Source organism: Alligator sinensis, unplaced genomic scaffold (assembly GCF_000455745.1).
Source record: "Alligator sinensis unplaced genomic scaffold, ASM45574v1 scaffold326_1, whole genome shotgun sequence".
In the NCBI taxonomy this organism is placed as follows: domain Eukaryota; kingdom Metazoa; phylum Chordata; order Crocodylia; family Alligatoridae; genus Alligator; species Alligator sinensis.
The window spans coordinates 1,565,235-1,585,510 of record NW_005842239.1 but is presented as its reverse complement, the minus strand read 5'-3'; the positions used below and the strand labels follow the sequence as shown (position 1 = coordinate 1,585,510).

The 20,276-nt window shown below is 47.3% G+C and overlaps 1 protein-coding gene across 7 annotated transcripts in view; it reads right to left on the bottom strand.

Annotated features, from left to right (window-relative positions):
* The window catches only part of TSNARE1 (t-SNARE domain containing 1), a 518,176-nt gene that overhangs the window by 234,570 nt on the left and 263,330 nt on the right, over nucleotides 1-20,276 (bottom strand). For all 7 annotated transcript variants that reach the window (XM_025208583.1, XM_025208579.1, XM_025208585.1 and 4 more), the window contains one exon: nucleotides 10,047-10,124. In XM_025208583.1, coding sequence (XP_025064368.1) covers nucleotides 10,047-10,124 — 78 coding nt within the window. The remainder of the gene's footprint in view (nucleotides 1-10,046; nucleotides 10,125-20,276) is intronic.

Sequence of the window (20,276 nt, the reverse complement as noted above, 5' to 3'; positions counted from 1 at the left end):
CGCAGGGCAGTGGGGGGGTGCGCTCTGTCCCTGCCGTCTGCCCGTTATTCTTGATGGGGACTTTGCTAGTATAGTTATAATAGTGCCCTGCTCATGTGTATACACACACACACACTATATATATAGATATCTATCTATATCTATCTGTGACTGCATACATACGTGTGTGTGTATGCATGCATATACACATACCAGCACATGCACCACTTAAATGTAGAAGACAGGGTCATCTTTTAAAGGCCTGACCTTTAAATGCTTGATATTTCCATGTTATTGTTAAATTAAGAATGGTTCATTTTTGTTTTTATATAGCAAGTACGTAAAGCTGCTAGGGATGTTTCACGAAAAAGGCAATAAAACACAAAAACTCGTAAAAGAGTACAGATTAATGACATGGAATGAAATCTAATAAATCCTAAAGGCATGGACGACTGGTGCCTCCTGAGTCGGGGGGAAGAGAGGGGAGGCACCCGCAGAAGACAGCGTTGGCGGTGGGGACGGGGCTGGTGAACACCTGCAGAAGCCGCCAGCGGTGACAGCAGTGAATACGGCCCTGTTGGGGGGGCACGTGCCCCCTGCCCGTGTCCCACCTACCAAATCGCCTATGCCTAAATGTTAATCACAGCTCTGACACTGACTCCCCCATGTACAGCTGCGGGCAAACTATTAAACCATCCCTGTCAAAGTCTGTAAAGTGAGTTATCTTTACCTCGCATACCTGATTTGTTTCTTAGTCTTTGCAAACTCTTTTGACAATAAAATGTGTAGCAAGGATTGTTCTTGTTAGAATGAATTGATGGGATGGCAAAGCTAGGTGAGGTATTGGAGGCAAGACTGGTTGAGAGGTTTCCACCAAAAATGCCTGAGAGGCAAAATTGAGCTTCTGACTACAACTGTTTTCTTTGTTCATTCTGGTGGTGGTGTTGGTGGGGTGGAGCTGCAGCTCTTGTGGTGGGGGGCAGCTCCCGCCGCTGCTTGCATCCGGGGGGAGGTGCCCCCCGCATCTGCGTGGGGCTCTTGTCAGTGGGGGCTGGGATTGGAGCGGGTGCTCATGGCACTGGGAGGATGCTGCATCCACCCCAAACTTTGCCACCGCTTTGCTTCTAGTGCCACCGCTGCCAGCCACCCGGCACAGCCCCAACTCAACTCCCCACCTCCACCCATGTACTGGGAAGAGCTGGGCCTGCACCGGGCGGTTAGCCGTGGTGCTGGGAATGGAGCGGCAGCGAAATCTGGGATGGATGCAGTATCCTCCCAGCACCACCGGCACATGCTCCAAGCCCAGCCCCTGCTGAGAAGAGCCCTGCACAGCCCCAGCTGCAACCTGCCCTGCCCCATGCAGATCTGGGGGGAATGCACCCCCCCCATGCCCTCCCGAGGTGCAAGCAGTGACAGGAGCTGCCTCCCTCCCCCATGAGCCCTGGATCCACCCCCACCCCACCCAGCTTGGGCAGCACCTGCCCCCTCCCTCACTGTGGACGGCACTAATTTGTCGCCCCATCCCTCTTCCCCTCCCTCCCATTTCAGCACACCGGACTTACCCGCTGGAGGTAGCTGTATCAGAAATCAGATCAGTATTGGCCAATATGCCTCCTTAAATATCAGCTATCAGTATCGGCCCCCAAAATATCAGTGCACACCTACTGGAAAGCATGGCTGATTCAGAACTGCTGTTCTGAATGGTGCCTTGCAGGAATTGTAGCTCAGGTGTCTTATTCATTTCCATGGGCTGGGTTTCTCAGCTACTCTACATCTCCCGTGACAATCAACGCCCAGATTTTCACTAAGAGGAGAGATGCAGTCTGACCACAAACCCTGCCCAGACACAAAAATGGCTAAACAAACTTCCTGAACTAAAACCAACCTGAGGCACTGCACTGCAGCTTTCAAGTCATATATTTTTAGTTTTCACCTCAGAGCTTGATTTTGCCATCCAAACTCCTCTTCCAGATGTGTGCATTTGGGGGAAGGTTTTTTACTTTTTTTTTTCTTCCTTTTTTCACCCTAAACATTATTCTTCCATAGGTTTTTTTCACCCCCCCCCCCCCAAAAAAAAAAAAGTTTCATCAATTTTTTTTTGTAGTCAGAACCAACCAGTTCTGCTTTGGGATGGATGACAATACTTGTAGATGAAAAGAGAGGGGGATTTTATTTGCAGTTCCCACAAAAAAACTCTAATGTTCTTTCTAGAAAGACCCCAGAGTGGAATAAAGCCTGTTTGGCCCTTGTTCTGCCTCTCAAATCCCAATCATCAGTTTAGCCTTTTAATTTAACTATAGAAGGCAGAAGATGATTAAATTCCAACACAATAATCAAATAAGAAGACACATGTTTACAAATCTCAGCCTTCGGTTCATTTTGGGGAAGGATCTCCTCGTGACAGCAGGTACTTCCTAACATGTCTCCCAAGCTCTGAATCCACAAAGTTCCAGGCTTAAAAGATACTGCAAATACTTCCGATTATCAAAGTCCATATATCCCCATGTATTGCAATCCCTGGAAATGCCCCAAATTTCATCTGTGTCATCAAAAGTGCCTTGCAAAACTGCCCAAGGCAATGGGAAGCCTGAGTTATCCATAGTAGCACCAGTTCCAAGGTAACAGAAAGCTGCTCTAATAACTGATGCACGCACATTTTGGGGATGTCTTTAGTGAGCATGAGTTAACTGTCTCTCAGATATACTACACCTTTACCCCCTGCCCCCCCGTGACATACCTTGCTACACTGCATCCTGGGAAGATATTTTCCAAATAGCCTAAGTGAAGGTGGAAGCCTATACTCTTCAATTACAGAGAGACTGGGGATCCAAAATTGCTTAAGCCAGTATTTCTCAACCTATAGGTCACGACCCAAAAGTGGGTTGCAAGAATAATTGAAAGGGTCGCAAACAGTCATAGAAAAATGGGTTTTCCCTTGCAAGCTGGAAGCCTTCTAGCCTGCAAGGAGCTGCTTGGGGCGATTGGAGGCAGGGGGCACCATGTGCCCCAGCAAGGCTGGGGAAGGGGCTGTGGGTTGGGAGTGAGGGCCACTGGCAGTGCTGGGTGGGGGGGAGGGGGCTGCGAGTCAGGAGTAAGGTGCACTGGCAATTTGCATTGTGCAAATTGCACAACAATTAATGTCTCTTAGGAGTAATGGAGGGTCACATGTAGATATTGGTGTTAAAAGTATTTTGGGGTCAAAGTACTTGTGTGCCTTCAACTTAAAAAATTTAGTGGGTCAGGACTGGCCATCAATGTTTGCGAATGGGTCCTGGCACAAAAAAGGTTGAGAACCACTGGCTTAAGAAACTTTACTGCATGCATGTGCAGTTGATATGTAGTGGAAAGCAGGCCAGCGGGCAGGGTGAACATACCTGTATGTGACCGCCCAGCTCATTTCCAGAGACACAGAGTCATAGAGAAGCCGGAAGGGACTTCCAAAGGTAATCTAGTCCAACCTGCTGCCTGGGGCAGGATCGTCCCTAACTAGACCATCCCACGCAAATCCGCTGTCTAACTTTTTTAGCAAAACTACCCAGTCAACCCTGGTGCAATACATGACATAACATCCGAACCAGCCACAGGTAAAGCAGAGGCAACCAATGCCCTGCTTCTATAAAATGTTGCTAATATACACTTAAGAGACCCCCAGGAAGAAGGTACATCCCCTGCTAAAGAGGAAAGGAAAACCTCCCAAAGCCCATACCGAATTGACCATGGGGTAAAAGTCCTTCCTGACCCCAAATATGGTGACGGAGAGTCCTCATCTTCCCTGGGTGTCTGTTCAACTGCCTCCCTGCTCTAACAGTGAAGAAGTGTTTCTTTTTTTTCCTGATATCAAATCTAAACTTATTTTGGTGCAACATCAAGCCTTTGCTCCATCTCCTATTCTGTGCAGCAAGAAAAAAAAAGATGTTTTCCCTCCTCTGTATGGCTGACCTGCAAGTATTTGAGGACTGCTGTCATCCCCCCTCTTCAGCACCTTTTCCACCAGTTGAACACACCTAGCTCCTTCAGCCTCTCATCGTATGTCCTGCTTTCCAAGCCCTTTATCATTTGTGTCCCCTGGCTTTGGACCTTGCCTTTTCCACATCCTTTTTAAAGTGCGGAGCTCAAAACTGAACACGGTACTCTAGGCGGGTATAAAATCCCGAAAGAAATCCCAGCGCAGTCCTACTTGCATTAGACTCCCAGCCAAAATTAAGGCCGTGTCCCCCTTCCATCGCACTGCAAAACAGGTTCCCATATTCTCCGTGACACTGTACAATCGCCACCTTTGCCCACACATCCATCGCTCTGCCAGCCTCACACTCATTGCTTTGAAAAGCACTTGGAGACGCAGCACGATAAAAGCCACCAAAGCAGTTACACGGTAGAGAGAACAATTATTCTTCGTGGGAGGCACAAAATGGTCATGAGAATAAACGGAGGGTCTTCGTTAATATCCGCAGAGTTTAACCTTTCCAGAGGTCTCCCACGTAGGATAATTTCCTCCATTTCTTTCTTTCTTTATTTTTTTTGTCCGCAGCTTTAACAAATCAAGCTGAAGTGCAACCGATATATTGTCCATTTCCAAAATGAAACATGACAGCGTCTAAAAATATTTCAAGGCCAATTAGACCTTCAGAAAAGAAACCAATGCAGCAGCAAAGGTGCAGTACTTGTTATAATGAGCTCGTCAAAGAACGGAATGAGTCAAGGCGGCCTGAGTCTTTACACATGTACTCAATTTACAAGTATGTGTTACTGTAATGTATATAATTCAAGGAGAGGAAAGGCAGCTACATCACCACAAAGACAGATTGCTAACATAGGCTGAGAGAGCCAGAACAAGTCAAAGGGATGACCCGTTCTCCCAGCAGGTCCGTACTGCTGAAGCAGGGAGATCTCTGGAGGAATGAGATGGACCATCAGCTCTGCGTGACAGCAGCAGAGACCTTGGACAGCATCACCCTCCAGCGAAACGGCAGGAAATGGTTTCCCAGTTTTACTAAAGTTTCAAGATTAAAATAAAAAATCCCAATTTGCACTGAAATAAACCCAAGGCCTTTCAATATCCCCATGTTTATACTCATCTTCCACGCCCTCCCCCCAAATCAATCTCTTAGCACATAGCCAGGTTATCTATTTAAGGTACTCCATTAGTACCTGGGAGATCCAGGTTACATCCATCCATCCATCTATCTATCCATCCATCTATCCATCTAATGCAAAGTGTAATACTTTTGACAGGAGAAATCATAGTATTATAGTAGTTAGGGTCAGAAAGGACTGAAACAGACCATTGGATCTGACCCCCCGCCCCGGGCAGGAACAGGTGCTGGGATCATATCCTTTGACCCCAGCTGACTTCCTGCCCCTGGGGCAGGGGCTGGACTCAATGATCTTCCAAGGTCCCTTCCAGCCCTAATGTCTATGAAATCTATGAAACTGAGAAGTTCATCTCAGAATAACACCCGCCTAGTAGCTATTTATGGCATTGACCCGGCATCTGAACCCAGAACCCACACTAATCTTCTCTTTCTTGCTTTGACCTGAACTTTTATTCTGCTTCTCAAAAACCACTGTACAAAATCACTAACACAACCAATAAATTCCCCCCACAAGAAGTTGTTTTATCAAATTGAAATGTTCTGACCCCAAAAGCTTAAAAGAAACAAAAAAAATTCTCAATTTGCTATATCAGGTAACACATCAAGACCAGCACCAGAGCCAACCGTGGCCACTTAACAGATTGCCACCACTTTAAAGGTGGCATCCCACATCCTCCTTGCAAGAAGATTGTTGCTCAGTGACCCAAAAGTCCTTCCTTGCATCAGCACGTGCAATACGCTGCTACAGAGAGCCAGACTCCCCAGCGAGGTGTAAATCAGCAGAGTCCCGCCAACTCCAAGGAACTGCACAGATTTACCTAAGCTGAAAGCCTGGCCCCGAGTCTTCATCTATCCTACTGCAAGCTTTAGAGGACTGGGAAAACGGAGCTACCCCATGTTGGCAGCTGAGAATTTATAGTGCCGGAGAGACACTGAAAACTCCTTGCTCAGGCCCCAGGATCAAAGTAATGGGACCTCACATTGCACCAACCTGTCATTTCTAACCAAATAAGAAGAATTAGAGATGGAGGAGCACTAACAGAGCGCTCAGGTTCGCCATCTGGCCAGGCCAGGATTGCTCCCTCCAGTCCATTCTCCAGCGATTAGCCCTGGCAACATGATATACCGAATCAATTCCTTTTACTGGTGTTATTTATTTTATTTATTTATAAGGCATTTACTGCAAGGCAGCTAAGTGCCAGACCATAAAAAAAAAGAAGGTAAAACTTCTAAAAACTTAAGAGCGCTCCCAGGCTCAGCAGCTATAAGGCAAAACTTCCTCCCTACAGAGAATTGCTCTCAAAGTGGCAAAGTGAGAGGGGAGAAGAGAATGGCAGATGGGCTTAAATGGTTGCCAAAAGCCACATAAGTTTAACTGTCATGCTGCCTATAAATCAGACACATATCAGTATAATAGCTCAACCAGTGATTCTCAACCCGGGTGCCAGGGCACCCTGGGGTGCCTTGAGAGCCTTTCAAGGATGCCACAGGACACCACTCAATGTTAGCACGAGTAAGTGTGCAAACATGAGTTGCAAGATAAACCCAGGTATTTACAGCAGGGATCCGCAGTGTTAAAAGCACTCTGCCCTGCTGCCCTCTTCCTGAGGTCTTTGCAATGGAAGAATTGCTCTATTATTTTTCTGGAGTCAAAACGCAAGCTGGCATTTTCTCAGGGGTGCCCGAAGTCCAAAAAGGCTGAGACCCACCGATGTAAGCACCGAGGCAGCAGGAGCAGGAGGCTGGGCGGCAGCATCGCTGCTCCTGGTTGCAGCTGTGACTCGAGGCAATCTGGCTGTGTAAGAGTCCACAACTCTCTGCAGAAGGTGTTCAGATATTTGGGGAAGTCTGCTGAGACACAAAAGCGTTGCATCAAAAATGTACGAATATCTCTGTGCTGGGAAGGCCTCAAACATGGGATCAGGGACACTAGATCACTTCACCTTAATGATGCCCCTGTCCCAATGGTATGGAGGAAGCACATGCTGCACTCCCTTACCTTTATGAAAGGGCCTGAAGATGCAGTGTTCACACAGGACAAAGGGACAGAGCTGACAGAAGGGGAGCTTAAAAGTGATTCGCATACGTTAAGAAAAAGAGAAATTCTCGTGAAGAAGCGCAGGGGATAAGTAGCAAGTAGGAGGTCTGGCTTAGCTGTGAGATCAGCCACAGTCAGAGACGGTGAGCTGAGCTGCAAAGGCTTTCTTCATTCAGAGAAAAAGTCATGGATTGCAGACAAATCTCAGCCTGTCCCCGTCCGAACTCCAGCCGACAAATTGGTGCGGAAATTGAGGTAAGAATATGTGTGCAGGGTTTCCGAGTTTTGTCTACATCTGCGTTTTGACAAGCTACTCAGTAAAGAGTAATTAGTTCAAAATCCTGCGCTTTGTGATGAAGGATAAAAAAAAATAAAACACCCTACAAGGTATTATAACTATTACAGCTTGAGTGCTATCAGTTTATTCAAAAAAATCTCCTACTAGCCTTTTGCAGCAATGCATTGAGAGGTATTTCCAGAAGACAAAGGGAAGTATTAATGCTTCCCTGGGGGACCCCATGTGTAACACTGCATGCAGTACAGATCACCAGGGATCTGGGTTTTTTATTTGTTGCACAAAAATGCAGATTCTTTTTTTTTTTCCTTTAAGTCATGGATGTTCTCCCTTAAAAGAGAAAAAAAAAAAAAAAAAAAAATGGGAAGCCATGGGTTTCCCCTTGCAGGCTGGTATAGAGGCTGGGGTGCAAGGGGCTGCTAGAGGCTGGGGTGAGCAGGAGGAGGGCGAGCACAAGCAAGGGGCACCACATGCACGTGTGCGTGCACACATACACGTGGCAGCCAGGCAGCGTGGTGGAGAGCAGCTCCCTGCAGGTAAGTCTGAGCCCTGTGCTATGCAGATATTTTTCTCCCTACACCGGTACTTATAGACCATGATTATGTCCTCTTCAATGTCCCAGAAAGTGAAACAAATGGAGATCTTCTATGCCTCCCCTTTAAAGTACGTTGTCTGAGGTGCCAGATCATCTTCTAGTTGCTCAACTCTGAACCCTGCCTAGTTTCTTTTTTAAATGTGGGCAATACTGTTGCTCACTTCCAAGTGATCTCAAGTGAGGACACCTCTGACATTACAGAGCAGTACAAGAGAGGAAGAAAGGAGCAGAAGAAAAAGATTGAAGGTTCAAGTGGGATTCAGACAGGCTGCGCGTAATTACACAGAAACTGAATGTAGCCCACGCCATCCGAGAAAGATGTCCTAGGGCCTCATTACACGGTCATTTTACGCTCTTAACCCCTGGACTGGCTGCACGTTAACACCTTAAGTGGTTCAAAACACTTGATATTCGTCTTATGTTACGCTTCTCCAGGGCAGGATTATCTCCAATACACCTAATTTTGCTCCTGTTTCATTAAGGCGTGACCACTCTGCACAGCTAGTCCACTCAAGTTGAAGTCCTCCAGCTTCCCAGGATGCAATGGCTCCTCCTGAGTCAGGACAAGTGGGGATGCTGGGGTGCAGCAGGGCCAGGCACCCCACCAGGCATGTCTGAGTACAACAGCCCTGGGGCACCCGGTGACCACAGTGCCTCCCACCACCACTCAGACTGGCTCTGCTCCTCCCAAGTTCAAAGACTTCAGGACATGCTGCACAGCACACATGTGTGTGGTCCTGAGTCACAGCAGAAGGTCATGCCACCACAGGCTCACTGCTATCGAGTCAGATTAATGCAAGCATCATCCCTAAGTGGCTTGATGCCCCTCCGATAGCAGTGAACGTGCTCACAAATGGGTCATGATATCAGAAATGCCTCTTAGGGGTGTCTCCACTACTGCAGCACCTGGTGAATACATGCCTTGCACATAAGCATCTCAGCCATGCACCCCTGCATGGAAAGGTCAGGAGCAAATCTTCTCCTTCTGTTGCCACCCAACTGGTGAATGGTTTTGCCTCCGCCTCATTGAACATTTTCCATTTCTGCTCTACGTCAGAGGCTCCCAAGCTTGGTGACACTGAGAGTTGCTTAACCAACTTCGCCAGAAGCCCATGAGCAACAAGCAACTTGCACAATCGGCATAAACTAAATACCTCGCTGGTTTTGATGACCAAAGGGCTTGTTTAATTCATTAGCTGAATCAACCCTATATATAGTTGCAGAACTCAAGACTCAGAGAATATAAGTGGGGAGAAAATAAGGTGTGGAATAAAAAGCCAGGATTCAAGTCTAGTCCTTGTCTGAGGAACGGGACTCCATCCCTATGTAGGTCCTTGGGTATCACCGATCATTCCCCAATGGGAGTGGGGAGGGGGAAACCCACGACCCTCCACTCTCTCTAGCCATTAGAAACAAGTTCCTCTTCTCAATTGCTGTCTTACAACAGCTTAGTGCCGTGACAAATCTCATCCATCACTGACTTCAACCAGCACTGAGGATCCTGAGCCTCATTCAAGAGACACTCAGCCCCTTTCACTGTGGGATCAACAGTTTCCTAAACAGGCTTATAGGGGATGACCAGGAATGGCATCCCCATTCAACACGCTGCAAAGGGGAAGAATGAAAAAGGAGAATGATCTTTTTATTTTTTTTTTTAAAGGAAACAGCATCTGTTTTGCATGCTAATATGACAGGCTCTGAACTCTGCAGCACTGCAACACTTCAGAGAACTAGTCTGGCTTGTTCCACCTTTCTGCCTCCTAATTCCTTATTGTGTACCAGATGACACAATTAAAAATAGAAAAGGATGTGGTCTCAGCAAGGTTCAGAATGGATCTGGGCTTTTTAATGCAACATATGGTGGAATATTTTTACATCTTATAAAGAAATGTGCATTGTACATGTGCTGGAGCTCGTGAGGCACGGCAGTAAAAATGCATTAATATCTGCTCCCTGACAACGGGGCTCGCTGAACACTGCGTACACGCATACAAGTCATCAGCGGGATGGCATACAATCGACTGGGAAGCCTTTCATTATACGCACCATTGGAGTTAATTCGGAAGACGTTGGCTGAAGTTTCCTGAAACAATTCCTGCAGTTCGTTGGGATCAATCTGGGTGGCTGCAAAGAGAGAACAAGAAAACACATTGAGCACAGTATGGCCAGGCCTTTCTGAGCATCAGGCTACTCTCCCAGCTGCCCCTGACTACGAACAGCACCAGAAAAGACATTTATCAGAGCTTTGTTCTCTATTTTGCCTTTTGCTGTCTGGGCGCACGCAAGCCCTCGCACACCAACCGCACAGCTGCTCCTGAAAACTGGCAGGTTGAACGTGAAACACTGGGAACCATTATGTAGCACAGCCCAGGAAGGGGGCCCTAATCCTGCCATGTAGTTTTGAATAATTGCAGGCCTAATAAGATGACTGCCACCCTGCCCTTGCATTGCAGCTGCTCTCAGGAGGCGACATCAGGATTAGGGTCCCACTGCGCTAGATGCTCTACAAAAGCCACCGCCTCGATCCATTTACCATCTGATTCAGGACAAAGCACAGCCACGTAGGTCCACTAAAAGGGATACACTAGGGTGAGGTTAGGCTGAAAATCAGGCTAGTGCTGTTCAAAGCAAGTTATGAACATGAGCTAGCTCATCCAGCAACAGGTGATAGGCAACATGGGTGATGGGCTGATCAATCCCCATGGACTTCACCCAAAAAAGTAACCTGAGCTGCTCAGGGGCATGGGCACATCAAAGTCCCAGGAGGGATCAGACCTCAGTAATACCCATCCCTCAGCTCCCCTGTTCTACCCGCTGCCTCTGAAAAATGCAGATTTTGCAAAATGCAAAAATTTAGCTTTGGAAAAAGGCAGTGTATGCAAAACACTGAACAGAGCAGCCCAAACAGGAATCAGTGAGTGCCTGCAAACTTGTGCGGTGGCAAAGTGAAACTCCCCCCTCCAAGGCTTCACACATGTTCCTTTGAAACCTGTAATAAATGCATGTCTGCTCCTTTTCACCTGACACTTCACGCGGGAAGCAAACATGCAGGGGATGGAGCTCTGCACACTGCTAGAACAAGGCAGAGACCGGGATCCCCCACACCTGGCACACAGGTGGGAAAACACTGTTCCTGTATATATCTAGACGCAACGCGGTCCTATAAAGCTTTGCCTGTAGGAATGACTGGGTTTAATAATCTATTTCCTTTTCAGGCCCCCAAATATCACATTAGGGATCACAGTTTTTCTATTCTGGGCAAAGGTATCACGGTATTATACAGCACAGACACAGCATTGCAGGGCAAGTTGCTTGAGACATACATGGGTTGAACTAAGACAATAGAGATCATAAAGATTCACAGGTCTCAACCAAGAGCATAAAGTAGAATCACAGAAAATGAGGGTGTGAAGGGAGCTCAGGAGGTCACATCTAGTCCAACCCCCTGCTCCAAGCAGGACCAGCCCCAACTGCATCATCCCAGCCAAGGCTTTGTCTACCCGGGTCTTCAAAACCTCCAAGGATGGAAAGTCCACAACCTCTCTGGATAGCCTGTTCCAGTTTTTTCCTACCCTCCTAGTGAGAAAGTTTTTCCTAATATCCAACCTCAACCTCCCTTGCTGCAGCTTGTGCCCATTGCTGCTTGTCCTGCCATCTGCCCCCACTGAGACCAGCCCAGCTCCATCCTCTTTGCAACCACCCTGCAGGGAGGTGAAGGCTGCTATTCAATCCCCCTCCATCTTCTCTTCTGCAGACTCAATCAGCCCGGTTCACTCAGTCTTTCCTCACCAGTCATGTCCCCCAGCCCCACAACCATTTCCACTGCCCTCCATTGGACTCCCTCCAATTTGTCTAATCCTTTTTGCAGTGGGGGTCCAAAGGTAGCCTCCCCAATCTCCATGGCCAGCAACCACTCAGGAGAAAGCATGCACCCCACATGTCCGTGACCAGGGAAGTTTCTGCAGCAGGAGCAAAAAATACATGGGCCCAGCACCATCCTGGAAAGTCACTTTTCAGAGCAGGACTGTATGTAGTTTCTTGATGCAAGAAAGCATGCTCTCTCTCATACAGAAGAAGGGTGAAAAGGACCTCGATTTTCTCATTTCAGGGACCTCAGGAAAGCTTTGGGAGTCCCCAGACAAGCATTTGGCCCTTTGCTGATCGGCTCTCCAGCCTCGCATCACCCAAATGGACTCTCTTTCTTCCTTTCAGCCCCAAGTCCTGGTCCCTGCCTCCAAATGCAACAAGCAAGGAGAAAACTAAAAGCCTTAAAAAATGCCGTTGTTCCCCAATACAGTCTTCCTTGCTTCTGGGTCTGCTTCTTGCCCTTCTCTTCATGGCGCCTGGCAGCCCAAACTGGGGGAAGTGGGACCCCTTTGCATAAGCCAGAGGTTTTCAATTCCTATCTTTAATATTGCAGGCCTGCTGATAACCTGCCTCTATACAAGGAAAGGAGAGGAAGGAAATAAATGTGACCTGACGTGCTCAAGACCTGCTGTAGGAAAATGATGCTTTATTTAAATCATACTTCAAGTGGGGGTTGCATCCTCAGTTCAAGGGTTCGGTGATAATTAAGCTATTGCGGAGAAGTCAATCGTCACCGGGACATTTAAACAGCTATCTATGTGGAGACACGGCTACAGCTTCCAGGCAAGGCTGTCCTGGACCTACTGCTCTTTACTCTTCCGTTGCCCCCTGGCAGCAATTTGTGACTCTAAGAAGTGGCATTTTCCTATTTTTTCCCCGTGTCGTAAGGATTTTGTACAACCACAGTGCTTTTGACCTTGCCTGAGGCGCACACTACAAGAAAAAGGAGAAGGGGAAAAGCCTGCCTGTGATAAAGTAAGAGAAATTATGTGAGAGATGTTAATAGAAACCTTCATTTATATTGTGGCTGCAAATAATTCCTCTTTTTAAATCAGATTTCCACAAGCCATGATGTGCCACACCCCTAAATTGCAGACTGAAGAGTTACGAGTCACCGATGCACGAAAGGGAAAAGAAAATCTATTACAGAAACGAGTCCTTAATGCCCAGTCAACATGGTATGGTCCCCAGAGCACGTTCTCAAGCCCTTTACAGTTCAAATGTGCTAATCAATAGATGTTCTCTGCTGCTTCCCTCCGGAGATTATCCTTCTGCCAAATGGATCTCGCCATCAGGAAAACTTCCCTGCGGTTTCTCGGCTTCACCCCATTTTTAACCGGGTGTAAAGCCTTCGATTGACCATGTGAGGCTGCCGTAAGGACTCCAGCGAGCCTCTGACCAAACTCAAGACTTGGCCCGCTTTCTTCAACTTTCTTCCCACAAGTTTTGGTCATGCAGAGAAAGATCCAACCGCAAATAACCAGGGGCGGATGTTCGGTGGAACGGGATCACACTTGGAGCTCTTCGCTGCCTGGGTGGCCTTGCAATGGAGGTCCCTGTTTAGGAAGGTGCTAGGTAGGACTATTCAAGTGCTCCTGTTTTAACATCTTTCTAAACCGGGGCCAACGTGAGCCGAGATGCAGCCAAAACCAACTAGACGCGACTCCAGACCAACCCTCACTTGTAAAGTTTTTTGGTTTGGTTTTGTTTTCCAGTGACATGTATTTAATAGTCTACTAAATCCCCAAATAACATGGGCAAGGACATCTGTGTCAAGGGACCAACTCCACTGGACAAAAGTCAACCAGCAGCATCTACACACTGACCTATTTAGACATCCAATAACCCGGAAAGCAAGAGGAGAGTATCGTGGACCTTCTGACACGAGGAACAAAAGTTGATAAGCGAATAATAAATGCCCAAAACACTGGAGATCATGCATGGCCACACGTAGGAAGCAACCAGGCATGGCTTCACGTGATCACTCAGTGCAACGTTCTCAAAGCTGCAAGCTGAGGAAGCCCGTCAAGATAACCCGAGTTGTTAAGATGCTAACACAGCATTTGGGACACCTGTCAAGGGCTTTCATTACCCCCCTGCAGCAAAATGGCTTTGATTTCTTTTTTTTTACTGCTTATTTTTTTGGAGGATGTTCATTTGGCTCTAAAGCCACTGCTGCCGTTGAGAGTTCGCACTGGCAGAGAAGCAAAGTTTTTGGCCGGTAACTATTTCGGAGGCCGCAGCAGCGAGAAAAGCGGAGCGACGCACTGTTAAAAGGAACGCCTGCATGGGGCCAAGTGAAGATACTTACTGAGACTGTAAAAAGATGAGGGACCAAGGGGTGGAGAGCATGAGAGACAGCTGTGGCCTAATAAAAAATTGAAAGCCTCAGACTTCATAAAACGTAGTGTTAAAATATTACGACCCTCCCTGATAAAAGCTGGAGCTGCCAATAGGCAGGAAATAGTTTGCATGCCCCGCTGCTGATGGAGCGCAGGGCCACAAGTGAGGAAAGGTGCATTTTAATTACGGCAGACCCCGGCAGCGGCGGGGAGTTTTCAGTGGAAGTGTTGCAGAAGCACATGTGCAAATCAATTCTCCTCCATTTCCTTAATGGGGCACTGCCAAGAACACGCCAATGGCTGCTGCTGCTTTCCCCCCCACCCCCTTCCCTTCTTTTCCATTCACTTGTGTGTTGCATATCCTTAAAAGGTAGCAAGGAAACACAGCTTCCTTTGCCACCGATCCTCGCTTCTCGCCTTTGGAAAACAGTGATTTATTTTTCTCAAATTTCTAAAGCGGCAGCAGTGACTTTAGGGATGTTTGTTTCTCAGTTCTCAAACAAGCCTCTGGTTGTTTGCCTACAAAACGGCACAAGCAATCGCATCAATGTGCCTGAACCAGAAGTGTCGGCACTCCACTCCCCGGTCTGCGTGAGCAAAGAGCATTTATAATGCACTTTTGAGGAGACGCGAGAGGAATCCTCAATTGAAGTCGTGGTCTGCGCAGCCCTGGACCCCTAATCGGTCACTCTGCTGCACGGGGGAATGCGAGTATTGGGGTTTTCTGATCTATCGCATCACACACAGTGGGTCATTTTATTTGATTTTATTTTTATTGTGTTTTAATATTACATTAGTGCCTACAGGACCCATCTGAGATCAGTTACCCTGCAGTGCTAGCTGCTCTACAATGAGGCACGGTCTCTGCCGCAGCGAGCTCATGATCTAAAAAGAGAAGAGAGAGTGGGAAGAGAAGAAGAAGGGCAGCGACTTCCTGCAGTCAAAGACGGGTGCAGCGGTCATCTCCTGTTATACCCCTGCAACATGGACAATATTGAAGTTTGTGGTCATATCGGGAGTGCCAGTTCACTGCCAATGCACCACACCATCCTGGCGCTGGCATTTTCCTCCTTCCAGCACTGCGGTGACTTGCGTTTAAATGTAATTGAGATGGGAAGATGTGCCACGTGTAAGTTCAGAAAGAAAGCAAAAGTGTTTAAATGCATCTAGAGCGAAAACACACACCGAGTACTTGCATAGCACTTTGTAGGCACAGGTATATACTGAACCAGCAGGATACTATACAACTAAGGATTCAATGCAAACTCTTGCCACTAATTATCTTTGCACCTAGGCAAGGGCTGCACTGTGATCATCTTAGAGACGGGGACGACGAGATGCAGGCTCACTGCTGGAGTCGGTGTCAGAGGTCAAAACAGGCACCGGGACTTCCTAATGTTCATCCTCCCACCTGCCAATGCCTGCTCTGCTTCAACCAAAAACACTTCAGCAGCGGGAGAAGTGATGTGTGTCTGTACAGCTTCTGATGCACATTGGGCTGACAGGTGCTTGAATAAATCAGTCATTAGCTCCAACTGGTATTGACTGCTGCAGTGAAAACAGAAATCGGGATGTCTTGGCAAGTGGAAATCTCTGAATACAAGTCAATTCTGGAGCCTAGGCAAGCTTATAGTGCCTTGTCTCAACTGATCTGTATATAATTAACATCAAAAGGGGTTGGCGTGCAGGTCAAGACAACAAAAAGTAGCACAGGTATCAACAGGAGTTTCCTTATGCCTGAGCCTAATGAAAATCGCCTGCGTACCCAGTGTTAATCATCCCTGCCTATTAATTATTTCACACTAATTTGCAGTTGCTAATGGCTTTTCTGCAGCCAGGTGTACTCAATTGCCTTCCTGAACTCAATTTTGTAGCAACTCTAAAATACCTAGAAGGTTAGAGAAAAGAAGACCAATAATTACAGTTGCTGCAGTAAATGGAAAAAAGAAAGCAAGAGCCCTGCTTTAAATCTTTGTTTGAGGGGCTTTGTACGGTAGTATTTGAGTGCCTCGCAACCTGTGATGCACGCATCCTACACACAACCCTGCGAGTTAGAAAACTGCTGCTTCCCCTATATTGCATGGGGCAGAGGCAGATATACATTTGGAAACGTGTACGTTAGAAGTGGGGAGGAAGGTGCAGAGGCATGCCTATACTTGCATGATTAAATGCCAGGCATCATGTTAATGCACCCTTTTCAGCACTGCCTGCATGCTATTAGCACATCTCCAGAGGATGCTGGATGAAAGTGAATCCATGCAAGCATCCGATGATGCCAGTAAAGCAGAAAAAAGCACCTGCAAGGTTTAGCTCTTTAGGAGAAAAACTTTGACATGAAGACCCTGTTCTTCAAAGACAGCTATGCTGGATTCAAACTATGGAGCTGACCTCATCTAGGGACACACTCATGAGACAGAGAGATTGGGGACAGGTCTCCTAAATCTAAAAACAACAACAACAACAAAAAGTTTAACATCTTCAGATCAAAATGTGGAACTTGTTTCTTTATTCTGTCTATACCAATTAAATAAAAAATGAAGACCTGGATGGAGATTGGCCACAGTGAAGAAGACAACATAGCTAGAGAAGAAAATGAAAAAGAAAACTAGTAGACGAGTGGTAGGAAGAATAAGGAGAGAGGAATGGAGCAAGGAATGACGGTCTATCGAGAGGCAAGGAAGAAGCCAGACTGCACCATGAGACCATCACTCAATAAAGAATCTATATGAATGTGTTCAGATATGGTCGCGAAGAAGGGAGACCTAAACAGTTAGCAAGGTAGGGTAATCTCATCTAATCCATGCAGTTTACTGCTCTAAAGTACTGCAGATGGGCAAGCAGAGGAGATACAACTTTACTAAAATGGATAAATCCCAAGGAAGGGACTAAAAAAATCAGTAAACCAGAATCAGACTCCCCGTACATTGCACTCTTCTTTCTAATCTCTGTGATGACAAGCTCTCTGGGGCAAGAAATACCGCATATATGTGCACAGTGCATAGCACCACTGGGTTTCAATCCATGACAGGGCATCCTAATCATTGCTACAATACAAATAAAGGAAGAAAAAAAAAAGGAGCATGCTGATTTAATTAGCAAAATTCAGCTGGTGCATAAGGGGTTTTTTCTCCCCTTGTAACCTTCCTTCTAAGGCTTAAGACGAAGAGCTTAAACGTCTAAGGCTTCTAAGGCAGTCAAGTCTTTTTCTAGGAGATAACTGGGGGAATCTGCTTATGGAGAAACCTCTGAATTTTACTTCATTTTCTGCACGTGCCTCGGTGTGTAGTGAGTCAACCATGGGCTGGCATGTTCCCCGACATGGACGACCTCCCCTGTTTGTTGTGCATCATCTTCCAGACAAAAGAAGCCATTAACCTTAAGGAGTCAGTTCTGGATGACTAATGGGCACGCTAAGGAGGGCGTCTCATGGGCAGACCCCCATGGGCAGAAAGAAGAGGGGAGGGCTTAGAGAGGAGGAAACCTGCAAGCAGCAAAGCCAGGAAAGCAGCTGTTTTGTGCTCGCCTCTGAAGATGAGAAGGGCTCAGATTTAAAAAAAAAAGGCTCGGGCAGAAGAGGGATTTCTGCAGCAACAGAGTCGAGCACAGAGGGCCTCAAAGGTGGGTCCCATGAAGGTGTAGGAGACAGAGGGCTTGTGCCCAGGAAATGTGTCTGAGCCCCCTCGGGAACGAGAAGCGTCAAAACACACTGGTGCAATGTGATAGGACCCAAATCAGCAGACCCAACTGGGGAGAGGGGCATCTGGGCTGAGATAATCTGGCCTGCATATATGACCTGCGATGCTTTGCATACCAAGGATGGAGAAACACGTGCATGACTGTGTGAGAATCCAGGAGGCCACCGATTTCCTGTGAAAATGGCTCCCCTGGATTAGAGATGGTCAGATTTAACTGGCCACCTACTCCTCGGCAAGACAAAACAACGCTTAATGGCAAGAACACTAGTGACCCGGGAACGTCTCGAGAGTGAAAAGTTTCTTGCAGTTGCTTAGGGAGATGTTGCACAGCCCGATGCATCTCCATGTTCAGAGTCCTCCCTTCCCCCAGCAGAACAACCTCTCCTGAAATTCAGAGCATGTAGACAACTCAAAACATCTTAGCATTAGGAGCACAATTCTGCATACTAACTAAAACCAGCTTATAAATATAGAGAGGCATTCATATAAATATCTTTTCATATTGTAATCAAGATTCAATCAGACCCGCTTTGCATTATTTTTAATTAACTTGTTTTTAATCCCTTTTGTTTCCTCCTTTAGCATATGTGCTAATAAGCTGATGCTGAAGTAGAATGCAGCAATCCATGCTACGTGCATGCGCATCTTGGTATAATCTTCCCAAGTCTACAGCTCACCCTTTACATTTCAAAGGTGCACAGTTAATTTTAGCAAGGCTTTTGATACGGTCTCCCACTGCATCCTCACAAGCAAGCTACGGAAGTATGAGCTGGATGAATGGACTGTACGGTGGACACAAAACAGACTGGATCATTGGGCTCAGTGGGTAATAATCAACAGCTCAATGTCTACTTGGCAGCCGGTATCAAGAGGAGTGTGCCAGGGGTCGGTCCTGGGGCTGGTTTTGTTCAATGTCTTCATCTACGACCTGGAAGATGGGATGCAGTGCAAGCTTGCAGATGACTCCAAGCTGGGGCGAGTTGTAGATATGCAGGAGGGTAGAGCCAGGATTCATAGAGACCTGGGCAAGTTGGAGGATTGAGCCAAAAGGAATCCCACAAGGTTCAATAAGGACAGAGCAAAGTCCTGCACTTAGGAGGGAGCAGTCCCATGCACCGGGGCAGGCTGGGGTGACGGGCTGGGCAGCAGCTCTGCAGAAAAGGACCTGGGGGGACAGGGGACAAGAAGCTGGACAGGATCCAGCAGTGCGCCCTTGTGCCAAGGCTACCGGCATCCTGGGCTGCACAGGCAGGGGCGCGTCGCTGCATCGGCAGGAGCGTTGCCAGCAGATCAAGGGCAGTGATTCTGCCCCTCTATTCAGCACTGGGGAGGCCACATCTGGAGTCCAGTTTTGGGCCCCCACTACAGAAAGGATGTGGACAAATTGGAGAGGGTCCAGTGAAGGGCAATGAAAATGGTTCAGGGGCTGGGGCACATGACTTGTGAGAAGAAGCTGAGGGAACTGGGTTGATTGAGTCTGCAGAAGAGAAGACCGAGGGGGATTGAATAGCAGCCTTCACCTCCCTGCAGGGGGGCTGCAAAGAGGACGGAGCTGGGCTGTTCTCAGGGGGGGGGCAGATGACAGGACAAGGAGCAATGGGCTCAAGCTGCAGCAAGGGAAGCTGAGCTTGAATTTTAGGAAAACCTCTCATGAGGATGGCAGTAAAGCACTGGAACAGTTTAACCAGAGAGCTTGTGGCATGTCCATCCTTGGTGGTTTTTGAAGACCCAGCTAGACAAAGCCTTTGCTGGGATGATGTAGTTGGGGCTGGTCCTGCTTTGAACATGGGGTTGGACTAGATGTGACCTCCTGAGGTCCCTTCAACCCTCATTTTCTATGATCCTGCTAGGGGAAAAGTAATATATTATCAGAACGTCATCTTGGGCAGATGCCTGAAGGAGAAAGCTCACAATGAAGGCAACCAGGCTCAATTCCCAGGTCTGCCAATGACACTGGCTATGGCTTTTAGCAAATCAGGTAATATTTTGGTGCATCTATATAGTCCACACTAATATGGATACATGTGTTTGCATTTTAGGGACACCGGCCTCATAGCCCTCTAACAGTATTCAAGAAAGAAACCACAATAGACATTCAGAAGGACCAGCAGTCCGTGGGCTCCTCATGCTTATGCGCAAGTAGTTAGACTACGCACCCATTTCAAAGGATCACAGTGCTTGCAGTGAGCCTGAATGTTAAAAGCTATGACCCTCCGGGACATCATTACAGCAGATTTAACCAATGTACCTACAGCACACAGGGAACATTAGCTCCGTGATGCTTTACAAACAGAGTATCCCTACTGCACAGAGAGCAATCAACACGCTACAAAAGCAAGGAAAGAAAATCTGCCTCTAATGTAAGCACCCAT